Source organism: Cyprinus carpio, chromosome B14 (assembly GCF_018340385.1).
Source record: "Cyprinus carpio isolate SPL01 chromosome B14, ASM1834038v1, whole genome shotgun sequence".
Classification (NCBI taxonomy): domain Eukaryota; kingdom Metazoa; phylum Chordata; class Actinopteri; order Cypriniformes; family Cyprinidae; genus Cyprinus; species Cyprinus carpio.
In genome coordinates this window covers 8,215,046-8,229,805 of record NC_056610.1, presented here as the reverse complement: position 1 = coordinate 8,229,805, position 14,760 = coordinate 8,215,046, and the positions used below count along the sequence as shown (strand labels likewise).

The following is a 14,760-nucleotide window of genomic DNA, read 5'->3' as shown; positions in this document are numbered from 1 at the left end:
TTGAAGCTCTTTAAAAAATTGTGTCAATCTATCTCATTTCCTTTTTTAATACCATATACTTTTCTGTCTGTCTGTTTGCAGTAAGCTGTTGTATGATTTCTACACCTGTATTCCTCCGGATAAACTACAGAAACAGAAAGTGGCGTCCATGACTGTGATCGTGGGCAGCAAACTCTTCCACAGACAAGGTAAAACACACGTTCATGAAAGTCTGAGATGTCATTAAAAATCTGGAGTCCCCCCCCCTCTATTTACACCTGAAATTATATTGTAATAAAGCAACATTTTGAGTCATAAATACTAAGAGTTGTGAATTACTTTAAACTGGGGATACCGATAATCGGTATCGGCCGATAAAGCAATTACCTGCACTGTCGGCCATTGGCCAGTTGTTTAAAAACAGCTGATGGGCCGATTATTTCTTGTCAATCAAAAGGCGATGAAAAGCATGTCAGACAGCAACTTGCATGACAAAAAAGGTTTCTTGTGTTGAATTTAGGGCTACCCAGGTTAAACCGATAATAGTGTATTAATGCTGCACTGTTGACACAGCTTCTATGCATCACCTGTAGTTTAAGCCAGGGTTGCCAGGTCTGCAGTTTTCCCTTCACAAAATGTTATTCGCAATGTGCCTCCAATCCAGTTATCACAAAAAGCTTTGTGCTTTGTTACTTCTGATAAGAAACAAAGCCTCAGCTTTCAAATCCTGTGTATTTTATCACAAAATTCAAACAATAAATGCCTTAAATGTGGTGTGACAGATCATTGTAGCAGCTTCAGAGTTATGCAGCGCGAAGAGCTTGACTCTCTTCCACTTTAATATGTGAAATAAACATGAAAGGACATCAGAAAGAACACTGAAAGATACATTGCAACTTACCAAAATGTTCATGTGTCACATAATCACTCAATCAGCATTTCAATCGAAAGAAAGACATCAAATAAAAACAGCTTATGTCACTTAACATTGCATTTACCCCAGGAAAGTTACCCAATTTTCACAGTTCATTACTTAGATAGGAAACACTAAGGGAGCATATTTACTGTTAATTATATATGTATATTGAATAAATCTGTCAGGAAGTTATTCTGAAAACTAACTGAGTTGTATACACCCAGATAGCACAAGAATGTCTGCAAGATGTTTGTTAAAGATTGCTCAATCTGGAAAGCATCTGCTGTGTAAAAACATCTCATAGATGTCTTTAAGATGTTAGTTTTACATACATTCTAAATCATAAACATTTTCGTAAATTTTCTAAACGTTTATACATCTGTTAGGAAACGTCCTGTAGATGTAAATGTTGACGTCAAATAGACGTCTCCAGGATGTACGTGTGCTTTCAGTGCAGACATTTTTATTTGAGTGTGATTTATTATATCTGAATATAAATAGCGTTTAATATAATAGTGTTGTTGTTCATTTTAACCTCTAATGTATGTGTGTGTGTATGTATACCAGTATGTATGTGTATATATAGTTTAGAGCATCGGCAGATATCATTCTGAGTAATCTGACATGAAATTTCATAGCAGTGCCTCTCTACTTTAAACTACATTAAAACCCATGTTAGACCATTGTAATACTCCCAAATATTGTCCCAAACTAGTCAAACACAGTTATCTGAACAAAGATGTTCAAACTATATTGCTGAAACATTAAGGTTTTGTGAGTTCCCAGCATGTGTTGCAGCATGAATAAATTTGGCATTTACTCTTAAAGTGTTATTTCTTTTCTTCTCACACTGTCTTTTATATGTTATTTTCCACTGTGTCTTTTCCACTGCTCTTTCTCTCTCTGGGTTTATATGATGGCCTCTGGTCTGCTCTTGCCAAACGAACTGTTAACTAGATGCTATAAAGTGATGAATGTTGTGTCTGTGTGTGTGTGTGTGTGTGTGTGTGTGTGTGTGTGCGCGCGCTCTTTAACTTCGATAAGATGCAGACGGGTGATGAATGTGTTTGTATGTGTGTGTTTTAAGAGTCTGATGGTTTTGCTCATGAGAGCGGTGATGGATTGTGTTGAGTGTGTGTGTGTTTGATGATGGGTAATGATAGACAGATTCATCATCCAGCCTCATTTAACCTTAAGTGTTAACCTTCGCTTGTATTCTTTGTAAAATCTACCAACACTCTTGTCAGTGCATGACCAGGATTATTATAGCTAAAACTAGAAGATTTTTTTTTTTTTTTTTTTTTTTACATTGATTGATATAAAATATAAAAAAGTAAATTTGTGATATATAGCCCACATATAGTGATATACAAATCTATGTATCAGCACATTTAATTACAATCATCACTATAATTAAATTGTGGCAGGCTATTTTATTACTGTATATATATCAACATCATATTAGTCCGCCCAGCTCTCTAGTTATTGATATCAGCATCACTTGTTCAGTCGATGACTAATGATGGACACACATATGATGAAGTGTGTATTAGCCTATCTGTCCTGACGAGTTTCATCTGCGCTATATTATTAAATGTTGATGTTATTTTTGTAATAGTCAGACAGATGTTTTCGGCTGTGGCATTTTGTCTAGAATTGTTTTCTAGAATTGACTTGACAGGCCTGCATTTTAGAGAGACTTTATACTAGCAACTCTGGTGTGAAATGAAATTCAGAGCATTTTAAACACCAAAACTGCAGGGTATTGATCAGTTTTTTGTGCCTCTCTGCTTGGCTTGCCACAAAATCAGATCTGCTCTACAGATTTCACCGCAAATTATTATTTTTCCATTCCAGTTGCATTCGACATCCTCTTAGTTTGCATGAGCCATCAGGTTTCAGAATTCAATTCATGCATTTTATTGAGCACAATCACAAGCTGTCCGCTCCATATGTGTCCGGTGTGTTCGCTCATAAATATTCATGAGCGCTGCTGTTTCACCTCTAGCGATTGGTCTAGGCCTGCTTGACATCACAATGCGAGGATTCCTCTTTTGTCCCGCATGATGCGGCCAGCTGTTTACTTATTCATATATTCATGTGTCATTTTATTTATTTTTAAATAACCGTGTTCCCCGTAAGCAGCCCTGACAGGCATTTTAATTGAAATTTATCCGGCCGACCGCTGGAAAACGAAGCCCCATTTTGTGAAATGTCAGTCTGAAATGAGTGCGAGAGGAATGAGACATTTATACGCTGTACAATTACCTCCACCATATTAGCCTCATCTAGTGTGTCCGGCTCTCACCTGGAGGAGAAACAAGGCATGATGGGAACAGCGTCAAGTGGCAGTGAGCAGATGCTGGTGGTTGAGGCTCCATTTGTAATTTCCATACTAATAGTGCATCATTAAAATTAGTGCATTTAGAGCAGTATGCTAAAAGTGTCTAGCAATGTAATGTTTGTGAAGTGTGCAGATTTGAGTCAGGATGGTTTTTTATTTTGTCTTTGTGAATAAATTAATACTTTTATTCACAAAGATGCATTACATTGATCAAATATTACAATAAAGATATTTATAATGTAATGTCTTATTCTTCTGAACATTCTTTTTAACAAAGGATGCTGAAAAAATTAGTCATGTTTCCCACAAAAATATGAAGCAGCACAACTGTTTTCAACATTGATAATAATTAAGAAATGTTTATTGAGCCCAAAATCAGCATATTAGAATGATTCCTGAAGGATCATGTGACACTGAAGACTTTATTGATGCTGAAATTCAGCTTTACATAACAGGAATAAATCACATTTTAAAATATTTTCAAATAGAAAACATTATTTTACATTGCAATATTTTTTTTTTCACAATAATGCGGTTTTACTGTATTTTTGATCAATGAAATATTTTTTTTCTAAAAGATTAAAAAATCTTACCGACCCCAAACTCTTGAATGGTAGTGTATTTTTTTTTTTATTTTTTATTTATTTATTTATTTTTTTTTGCTTTATTTAGTTCAGATTCAGCCAGGGTTCAAAATACTTTCTATTATTTCTGTTTGTGTTAGATTATTAATTTTATTTTAATTTTTTAAGATGCTTGTTGTATTCCGTTCCACTTGTAAGTCGCTAAATGAATGAAAGTACAGTCAATTTAAATTTTTGTTTAAGTTTTAGTAATTTCATTGTTCATCGTTTTGTCATTTATATATATATATATATTTATACTTATATATATATATATATATATATTATATTTTGTTATATATTTATATATATATATATATATATATTATATCTTTAATTTTTATTTCGTTTTAGTTTAATTTAACTAAGAATAAAGTAATTATATTATGTACAATTACATATGTAAATGTATATTTTTAACTGTCTCATTGTTACAAAAACCTGCAGATCCGTCATGATTTTATTCTTCATAATTTTGCTGGTTTAATATGAGTTGCTGGTTTAATAGTCTACATTTGTTGCCACATTGAGGGAAAATCTTTTAGATTTTTTTTCCCCAAATCAATTGAGTTCAATTTTAGCCATGAATTATTTCCTAATAAAAGCCAACAGACCGGGAACTTTTAAGTCACTCTTCCAAGGTCATTTTAACTGCTGTTCAGCTTTCATTGAGTGTTTATTTTGGACCCTGGATGCATTATAGATCAGAAACAGAATGAAAGGTGAAAAAGATGGATTTTGGATGAAGGTTAAAACATCTTTATTAGAAACCTTTAAAACTCTCATTCCAGTGTTCAGTTTCATTACAGAGCGAGAATGATCAAACTTATTGTCAACTTTGACACTTAATTCTGGTCTGAAATGAACTCCACGAAGCATGAAAGTACATTTTTTTTTAGTGGTTTCGAAATCAGCTTTATCAATCAAACATAATCCAAGTGTAAAACTCATTTTATGCAGTAGGTTGCCAGATACAGTAGATCATATTTGTACTTACAAACCAATATTTGGTGTTAATTTACTCACCCTCAGGCCATCCAAGATTTATGTGACTTTTTCTTCAGTAGAACACTAAAGGCAATTTCAAGCTGAAACTATGGCCATTCGTATCATAAAATGCAAGTCAATGGGTACCAGCACTTTGAGAGTCAAAATAATCATATCAGGCAACACTGTGTTTGTCTGATATGCTTATTTTGACTCTCAAAGTGCTGGTAGCCATAGACTTACATTTTATGAATCACCAGGGACCACTGTTTCAGCTTATTCCACTATACAAAAGAAAAAAGAGGACGCCTACATCCTGAGGGTAAATTAACAACTAATTTAGATTTTTGGGTGAACTAGCCCTTTAAGTACATATACTATAATCATGATGATGTGCAACTTTGGTCTTTGGAATGGAAAACACAGACACACACACACACACACACACACACTCACACACTCACACATACATAACACACACACACGAATGGAAAACACAGACACACACACACACACACACACACACTCACACACTCACACACTCAAATGTGAATCTGCATTTGACACATTTAATTTCCACTTGATGTGAAATTAGATTCATGAATAATAATGTGAGAGCAGTTAGCTCAAATTATTCCGCTGTTGCACTCGCAAACCTGACAGACGGGAATTATTGAATCGTTTAAAGAAAGAAATAACGGGCGAATTACCCAGACACTCTCATCTGCCTCCGATCTGCTGCATTCTTTTAACTCAAAAGAGATCTTTAAATCACAGCTGCTGCTGAAGAGCCGTCGACTACTGTTAGAGCAGTTTGATTCTCTGAGATCAGAACAAACACACAGACCACATCTGATCCCAGACCAGCGCTCCTGGATCCCACGTGTGTTTGATACGCACGGATGCTCCGTAAAGAGAATCACCATCCATAAAAGCCAGAGATGGAGATTAGTTTTACTAAAAGAGTTTCATAAACTCATCTCTCTTCTGACTCAGAACTTTATCTGAATGTCTGACTTTTTATTTCACTCTTCAGTGCAAAAAGTTATCGTTTTTATGATAATACAATCTAATGTCATATGCACAGAGAGTCGCGTGATATAATAATCTCTATTTATCCACTGATCAGTCCTAGTTTTTGTGTTTTTTTACTTTATTTTGGCTTTGTGAATTGAAACCCATCCGAGCAATAAACCACTATGTAGCTCAATACAGTCTTGAATGTTTTCTTCTGTAATGCTTTAATTTTTTTTTCTATGTGTTTCAGTGTTTTTCTAGTATTCCTTATACGCTATTATTATTTTAAATTAGCATTTTTTTAAATATTTGTTTCGTTATTTTAGTTTAATAATTTAGTTTTTGTAAATTTTTACATTTAAAATAAATTAATTTTAGTTTTAGTAAGGTTTTTTTTTATATTTACATAAATGCACTTATGGACATTTTTAAATATTTCTATGTATTAATTTAGCATTAGGTTTTTTTTTTTTTGTTTTGGTTTTTTTTTTTATTTACATTCCATTATATTTGCAGTTTCATTTTAATTTTAGTTGAAGTTTTAGTAATTTTGTTGTGTGATTTTTGTTTCTTGTAAATTTTTATATATTTCTATATAGATTTAATTCATTTTTTAGCTTTAGTTTTAGTTTTAGTAATTTTAGTACTTCAACTTATTTCCATTTCTTTAGAATGATTTTCATTAGAATATTTTTATAAGTTTATAGTAAGTGCATTTTGTTTTATTTCAGCTTTATTTTAATTACCAAAAATTTTTTTTAATAGTTTTAGTTAACAATAACAACACTGCATGTCTTTATTTATTTAGTTTAATTTTAATTGTAGTAATTGAATGTGGTTTTTGTCATTCTGGTGTTTTTGTTTTGTGTGTGTGTGCGCTTTAAATATTTATTTTTGCTTTTTTTTTTATTCATATGAATTTTTTTTTATTGTCAAATATTTATGTTTTATTTTAGTTTGTGTGTGAAAAAAACTGTTTTGTTAATAGTATTTATTTTTGCTTTTTTTTAATTCATAGTAATTTTTTTTATTGTCAAATATTTATTTTTTTTTTGTTTTTTTAGGCTTTCACAGGTATCCTGATGTTTGTATGTGTGTTTTAAAGCAGAACAGTGAGTTTGTGTGGCCCTAATGATGATTTAATTTCTAGGCTTGATGATTCTAATGAGAAATGGTTCAATGAAATGTGCATTACATAACCAGAGTAATATAGAAATCAAACACACACACAGTAATACACAAATTTGCCGTTATTCACTCTCTCAGTGGTGATGCATTAAAATGATGAAGTGTGAACACACACACACACACCTCATCTGACTAATTCAAATGCAGTGAAAGTGAATTAAAGTTTTTTCCACTCAGGCCTTAATGTGGGTGTTGTTATGGTTACGGTTGCCGAGGGCTTTTCCGACTGTTTATCCTGCTGGGTTAAAAGGCATTACAGCAGGGAAAATGCATTTCACTCTTATTTGTTAATTTTTTATTATTCTTTCAGCTTTTCCGCCTGTTTTTCCGTGTCACCATCTGTTGATGGAAGTGTTGCACTCGTTTCAGGATCTGTGGGCAGAGTTTGCCACGGTTTTTAACTGGGAATTTAAATGAGAATATTTCTTGGAATTGATATTGACATTCAAGACTTTAAGGGGCTTTCAGAAGTAATTTCACTGAACTTGATTATAACAGCGTTGGCCAACTAGAGTTTTACATTTTGTGAGTCACTGGAGTTTGTTTGTGTGTTATTCATCACTATGATGCTAGGATGGTTTCCAGGGCATTGCTATGCGGTTGCTAGGGTGTTTTATGTGGTTGCTATGGTGGTTAAGAGAATATTCTGGTCTCAAACGCTTTGAAATCTGGATTTTAGTGGAAGTTTTTGTTTTCTGAGTGGAAATGCAAAGATTGATGCATAGAAAACTTATTGATAAAGGCACGTAAAATATCCAGGTTTATTTTTTAAATTATTATTAAAATCTGATCTCTTTAAGAATGGTGAATGTTCTTTTTAACTTATTTATTTATAGATTTAAATCATATTTTATGTATAATTGTTATTATTGTTATCTATCTATCTATCTATCTATCTATCTATCTATCTAGCCTTTTTCCATGTTTGTGTATTTATTTATCTGAACTGTTTAACAATGCAAACGAGGCGTTATCTACTTAAATATGCATTAATTTTGCATAAAATTTCAGGACAGAAGTCTAAAAATTGAATAAAACTAAGTTTGAAGTTTTTGTTTCATTTTGTTGGCATTAGGAGTTTGGGTTTTTACTAAAACTACTGTCAACAGGCAGAAAAAAATACATTTTCAACATGTTTTTAGGAATAAAATTATGCAAATAATATATAAACAAACTCCTCTGTAAAACCTTCAGAATATAAATAGGAATAAATCTGTAAAGATTGGTGCAAGTGCTGCTGAAGTGGAGATTGCAGGCTCATTTTGAAAAAAAAGGGGCTCTTGAAGATGTGTATAATAATGGAAATCTACAAGCACAAATAAACAAAGTGCAATAAAATAAACACTTTATGTGTATATTGGATGTTTTCTTTCCTCTAGTCTGAAACAAGATGACCAGTGTCTTGCCTTAAAAGTCTGACATCTATAGAAACGGTGGCTGTTTTTCAGTGCAGTCAGACGTTTAGAGCAGCTGTTGTTGTTTTTGCTCTGAAAGTCCCACATAAATAGGAGGCATGGAAATGATGCACTTTAAAGTTTGTGATTGTCCGATGCAGCTGTCATCAGTATGTTAACATCTGAGGATCCAATTTACAGCTGCGCTCTCGTTCCGCCCCGTGGGAGAGAATTACAGGTGAATTTGATGCTCAACACATTTCATCAAGGAGAAATATATATATTAACAGCGTAGCGAAACATGGCGGGTATTATTGTGCTCGAACATGTAAAATCTCAGTAATAGAAATGGGATTGAATTAGGCCTTCGAGTGCTGCATGAAGAGCCAGAGTTAAAGCTTATTCTGATTTCAATCTTCAGTGTTGATGAAGGAGCTTTTGGTTTTCACACACTTTTGTCTGTGGCACGGTGTGGTGGGTCCGTCTGGTTTAAGCCAGCTGGGTAATTGAAATGGTGTCTTATTACCATGTGAAATAGTTTATTGTGAACTCTCAGGATAGAATGACAGATGAAATGTTTTTTTGGCAAAGAGAAAAGAGCTGAGTTATGATTCTTATGGGAGCATTCAAGATCTTTTCCTCCTCAGAGAAAGACTGACACATTAGTGAGATTATATTCATTTTTGAATACTCAGCCAGCTCTGTGATTTAGTCTTCACTTCAGTCCTAGTTGAGGAAGAAAGGTACAAAGATGATCAGTCTAAGTGATCAGGGATCTGATCAAATGGTCACATCTGATTGCTAAAAACTGATGCAGAAACACGTGACAACAATGCATTTTGAGTGAATGCTGATCTGTCCTAAGAGTATCTAAGGACCACATACTCACCTGTCAGTTATCTATTCAACTAAGACTCACTGATTCAAATGATCCGGCCAGAGCGAGTCTCCTGTTAACAACTCACTGATTCAGATGATTCGTTCAGAGCGAGTCTCCAGTTAACAATTCACTGATTCAGATGATTCGGTCAGAGCGGGTCTCCAGTTAACAACTCACTGATTCAAATGATGCATTCAGAGCAAGTTTCCAGTTAACAACTCACTGATTTGATCAGACGGAGCCTCCAGTTAACAACTCACTCGGTGCGTTCCAAATGGGTTATATCGCCCTCCGAAGGCCACTTTGGAGATTGTCAGAACGAATCATGGCCAACCATTTTGAATGGGTCGGTCCAAAGCGAAGTTCCCAGAAAACAGACCACTTCAAAGGGCCCTTCGTCATGAAGGATTTCAAAGTGTACAACTGATGGACAGATTTGGGCTCCCATGATCCCAGACAACAGATTACTGATTTGCATGATTCGATGACGGCACTTCAAGAAACAGTTGTTTGGTCCCCTACACCCTTCAAACCTTCAAAGCTCTCACTCTGAAGGGTAAACCCCTTGAAGGGAGATCCTTGGAGCTCAAGTCATAATGCTGGATTTGAGCCCTTCTGAATGAAAACACAGGGACTGTCACTGATTGAAATGATTTGAAAGGGTGGGCCGAGTCTCTAGTTGAAATGCTTAATTCGGATATATCCACATTATCGCATTTTTTTTTTAGAGCGAGTATGATTTTTTCAGAGACGAGTCTCTTGTTAAAATGTCTATTTAATGGTGAGTCTCTAGTTAACAATTCACTGATCCAAATGATTTGTTCAGAGCGAGTCTCCTGTTAAAATAACTCACTAAAAATTCAAATTAATTTGTTCAGTAGCGAGTACCAGTTGAAACAACTCACTAAAATTAAAATTTGACTTTTGTTCAGAGCGAGCACTCAATCCAGTTAATGGACTAACTGATTCATTATGATTCTGTACATCACTGATTCAGATGATTCAGTCAGAGTGTATTTCTTTTGTGCATTTTGTCCACCACTGCTGGCAACTCATGGTAGTACCATGCAAACTGTGACATGTCTCAATCGATCACCCAAGATATATCATTCAAAATATCTTACTATCATATAAACAAGTCTTTCCAATCCTCACAGGAAACAGATGTTAAAGTGATCTGTTTAAGACAAACAATAGACTATTCTAAGAAGAGTAACTGATGTGCCGCATTTTTCATTATTCATTTCCAGTCAAAATGCATTATGTGTAGAAGTCATCTAAGTGATAGATGGAGCACTTTTGGCCATCGCTAGCGTGGCTCTAGGCCAGGATCAGTCCACAGTAATAAAGAGTCTGTCGAGTAAGTGTTTTTTCCTCTTAGGTAAAAGCATTTCTGCTCAGCCGAAAAACGCTGCGAGCGTGAACTCTGGATGTGTAGGTCACTCTAAATGTTATAGTATGCGCATGTACACATGATGCTGTGTGTGTTTGTCATGTTTTAATGCTTAATTTGGATTATGACAATGATAAACACACATGCACTGAGCGCTGCTTCTGTCCAGGAGGTGAAAGGGTCAGTTTGGCCTTGAGGAAATGCTTGACGGCATATTTTCCTGTTGTTCTTGGCCGTGATATTGCTGATGAAACAGGACACTCTATAAAAAGTGACACTAGCAAAGCCTTCATGAGTTCAGATCACTCAATATTCACTCTTTCTCCCCGAGGGCCGCATTTATCTCTCCTCTGAGGAGTCTCGCTCTCATCGCTCTTTATCTCACAGGGACATTAAGTGTGACAAATCCAATTACCCTTCGCCTCGGTAATTAGCATTAGTGCCGACGTTTATGATTGTCGTTTATTTACCAGACTGAAGGTGCAACAATACTGTAAGCGTACGTTAAACTGGCCGTTCACTGTGATGAGCAGCTCTGAATGTTTCTCTGTGAACCCTGTTGATGTACGGTGCTTGAAACTCATTGTATTTATGTATCTGCCTTTTCTTGATGCATTGCGCTCTTTTGAGAGAGAAACTCACTTGCTGAGACTCATTTGAGCTCTGAGAGAGAGAATGAGAGCGAGACAGCGTTTAGAGGAATGCTTGTGTGGGAAGATCAGGTCAATGGCAAACGCTGATGCATTTGTACATGAAGTGCTGCATTCTGGATAGACTTTGTCTCTTTGACCTGCATACAATGAATCTGGTAAACAAATAATTTTTTGGTTTTTTTATATATATATATATATATATATATATATATATATATATATATATATATATATATATAGGTCATTCCTGGGATTCGGTAACATCTCAGCTTGGAATATAATTTCTTTTTCAACTACATATAATTTATTTTTTCTTTTGAAAGGTACATTTGTGCTCTGCTTTAGTTCATCTTTCTCTCTGACTTTGACTTTCTCAGCAAAATCAGATTGATCCTTGTTGATAATCAGCTGGTGACGAGCCAGAGTTTAAATGAGCTTTTAATGAGCTGATTTTAAGAGGCAGAAGAAAAGATGCTTGAGTGAGAGTCAGTTACACTGAACTCACTGCGTCAAACAGACCTCATGACACTCAAGACACTCACCTGCTCTTATATTTACACCTAAATGAAGTTATTTTAATTTATGATCATTTACATTTACACGTTTGATATGTTAATTGCTTTTTGTAGTTTTTTGAGTGGATGAATCCTTTGCATGTGCCAAACAGCTGTTTTCTCCACAATGTCCCGATGTCCATCCTGATTTGTATTCAGAATTTTTGTGTAACATTTTATGAGTTTAATTGTATTTTTTTTTTTTGATGAATCCTTTGCGATTAATCACATCCAAAATAAAGTTTTGTTTACAGTATATGTATGTGTAAGGGTATATTGCGTCATGTAGATATAATGACACACACATAAATTATATATTTAGAAAATATTTACATGTATAATGAAGTTATATTTATATTCTTATATTTTATATTACATTACATATATTTGATATGTAAAACATAAATTGCTTATTGTAGTTAAATATATACATGCATGTGTGATGTAATCCTTATACATGTAAAAATATACACAGTTCTACACCATGTATTATGTAAACAAAACTTTCCTGATTTGGATGTGATTAATTTTGTTAATCATTTGACAGCCCCAGAATTTTTGTGTAACATTTTATGAGTTATTTACTTGATGTAATGTTTTCATCTCCAGACTGCCGTGACATCCTGTTACCCATGATGCTCCGGGAGCTGAGTGGGGCGTTGGCCGTGGTGGGGGACGGGCTTCAGGATGAGAATGGTAAAAGAGTAGAAATTATTATTAAATTCCTGGAGGTGCTGAGCCGAAACGACGTGGTAAGAGCCAATCAGAGAGCAGCACACTAATACACCAGCCAATCACTGCACAATCAGTGGATTTCTGGAGAAATTGTATTTTGTTTCATTCAATAGTGAAAACCATTGATTAAAAATAGTTCAGTCATATTTAAAATGGATACACTTAAATTGATATAAAATACTGATTAGAGTATTGTGTTATCATGCGTCATGAGTTTAATAGTTTGACATCAAATATTCTTTTTTACTTTTTAATAGGGAATTTAGAAGTTCTTGAGATTTTAAGGATTTAGATCTTCCACTTTTTTGAGGATTATGATTATGATTTGAAAAATGCATCTAATCAAACACACTCACACACACTCACCTAGATGTAAAATCTGAGCAGGTTTTTAATTATTAAAATGGCGGCGGATTACACTCGGTTCTTTGAAGTCTGATGCTCTAATCTCACTTTCCAAACGCTGATGCGCTTAGACACTGAACTTCCTGAACTTCCACTTCCAAAGAAAGTGGTAAAACGGAGACAGAGGGAGATAATGAAGGAGGTCAGGACACTGCCGTGTGTTTATCAGCACTGCCTGTTTAACCTAAATTGTTGCTCTCACACAAAAACAGTCTTTGGTATTTGTGTGTGTTTAAATCAGCACAAGTGCTGCTTCCTCTTGAAGAAAACTTCTGGGTTCAAAACAAGTGTAGATCTATTCATAGCATCTGTGGCATAATGTTCTTTATTACAGAAAATAGTAAGTTTATTACAGAAAAAAAATATGTATACTAATACGCTTCCAGTAGAAACCTGTGGGGTTATAAAATATTAATTTAATTTAATTTACATAGTTTAAATTGTATTTTTAAGAACGTTAGTAATATGTTTTGATATATACATTTTTATATCCATTTAAAATGCTAAATAATTTAAAATGTGTGTGTGTGTGTGTGTTTTAATTTATTTTATAAATTGTTATATAAATATATAAAATTTTTTATAATTTAAATGTATTAATATATAAATTTTTATATAATTAAATATAATTAAATGTATATAAATAAATGTTTAGAATTTTAAATTAAGAATTATTCTTACTATTTTAATATTTTAATTAGTTTTTGTTTCCATAATATATGTGTGTGTACTGTGTATTTATTATGTATGTATGTATAAATACACACCCATGCATGTATATATTTAAGAAAAATGTTACGTTTATATATTAAATATATTAATATGTAATATAAATTATATGAATATAAATATATGCGTGTAAATAAATGCAATTATTTTCAATATATATACTGTATATGTACAAAAAAAAAATATACCACAGTACACACAGATATATTATGTGGATGCAATTAATAGTGACAGTAACTAGTAATTAGTGACAACACTAATATACTATATATATATATATATATATAATATATATATATATATATATATATATATATATTATCTATATATATATTACTATTACTATAATAATATTACTATATATAATATATATACTATATATATATATATATATATATCTATATATATATATATATATATACATACATAGAGAGAGAGAGAATACATTATATGTTATATTATATAGTATACAACATAGTGTATATTTTTTTTGTCTTAAGATGTAAAAAACTAATACGGGTCTGCTTATAGATGGGCTTTTAGTTATTCATCAGTTTGATTTGTCTCTGTGTATGTCGTCCTTTATTTTCAGGGGTAATCAATCAGTCATGCAACAAATGCTAATGAAATGTCAGCGATGTTTAGTGTTGTCACTTTTCAGGAAGTCTACCCATGAATGTTGTAAATATAGTTGACTCTGAATATTATAAGCGTGGAGTTTTAACATCACATTTCATCTTTAACTTGAATAGAAGCCGTACATGTCCTTCAAGAGCTGTTTGTGTTTTAGTGGAGAGGTGAGCGGGTCAGACCCGTCTGATTATATGATGATGAGCAACTGATGAGAATGATAGAGTGCAGAAGAGAGAGCAGAATGAAGATGTGACGGGGTCGTGAACTCTCGTCTGCTCCTTTAACAGGATTCAGAGAGCGTTTCACAGTTCAAACAAACAGTGATGGAGA

General features: G+C 33.5%; 1 protein-coding gene across 1 annotated transcript in view; it reads left to right on the top strand.

Moving 5' to 3' along the window:
• The window catches only part of LOC109069606 (dedicator of cytokinesis protein 2-like), a 98,911-nt gene that overhangs the window by 29,624 nt on the left and 54,527 nt on the right, over nucleotides 1–14,760 (top strand). The window contains 2 exon segments of the mRNA XM_042737720.1: nucleotides 82–188; nucleotides 12,538–12,680. Of these exon segments, the coding sequence (XP_042593654.1) occupies nucleotides 82–188; nucleotides 12,538–12,680 (250 nt within the window).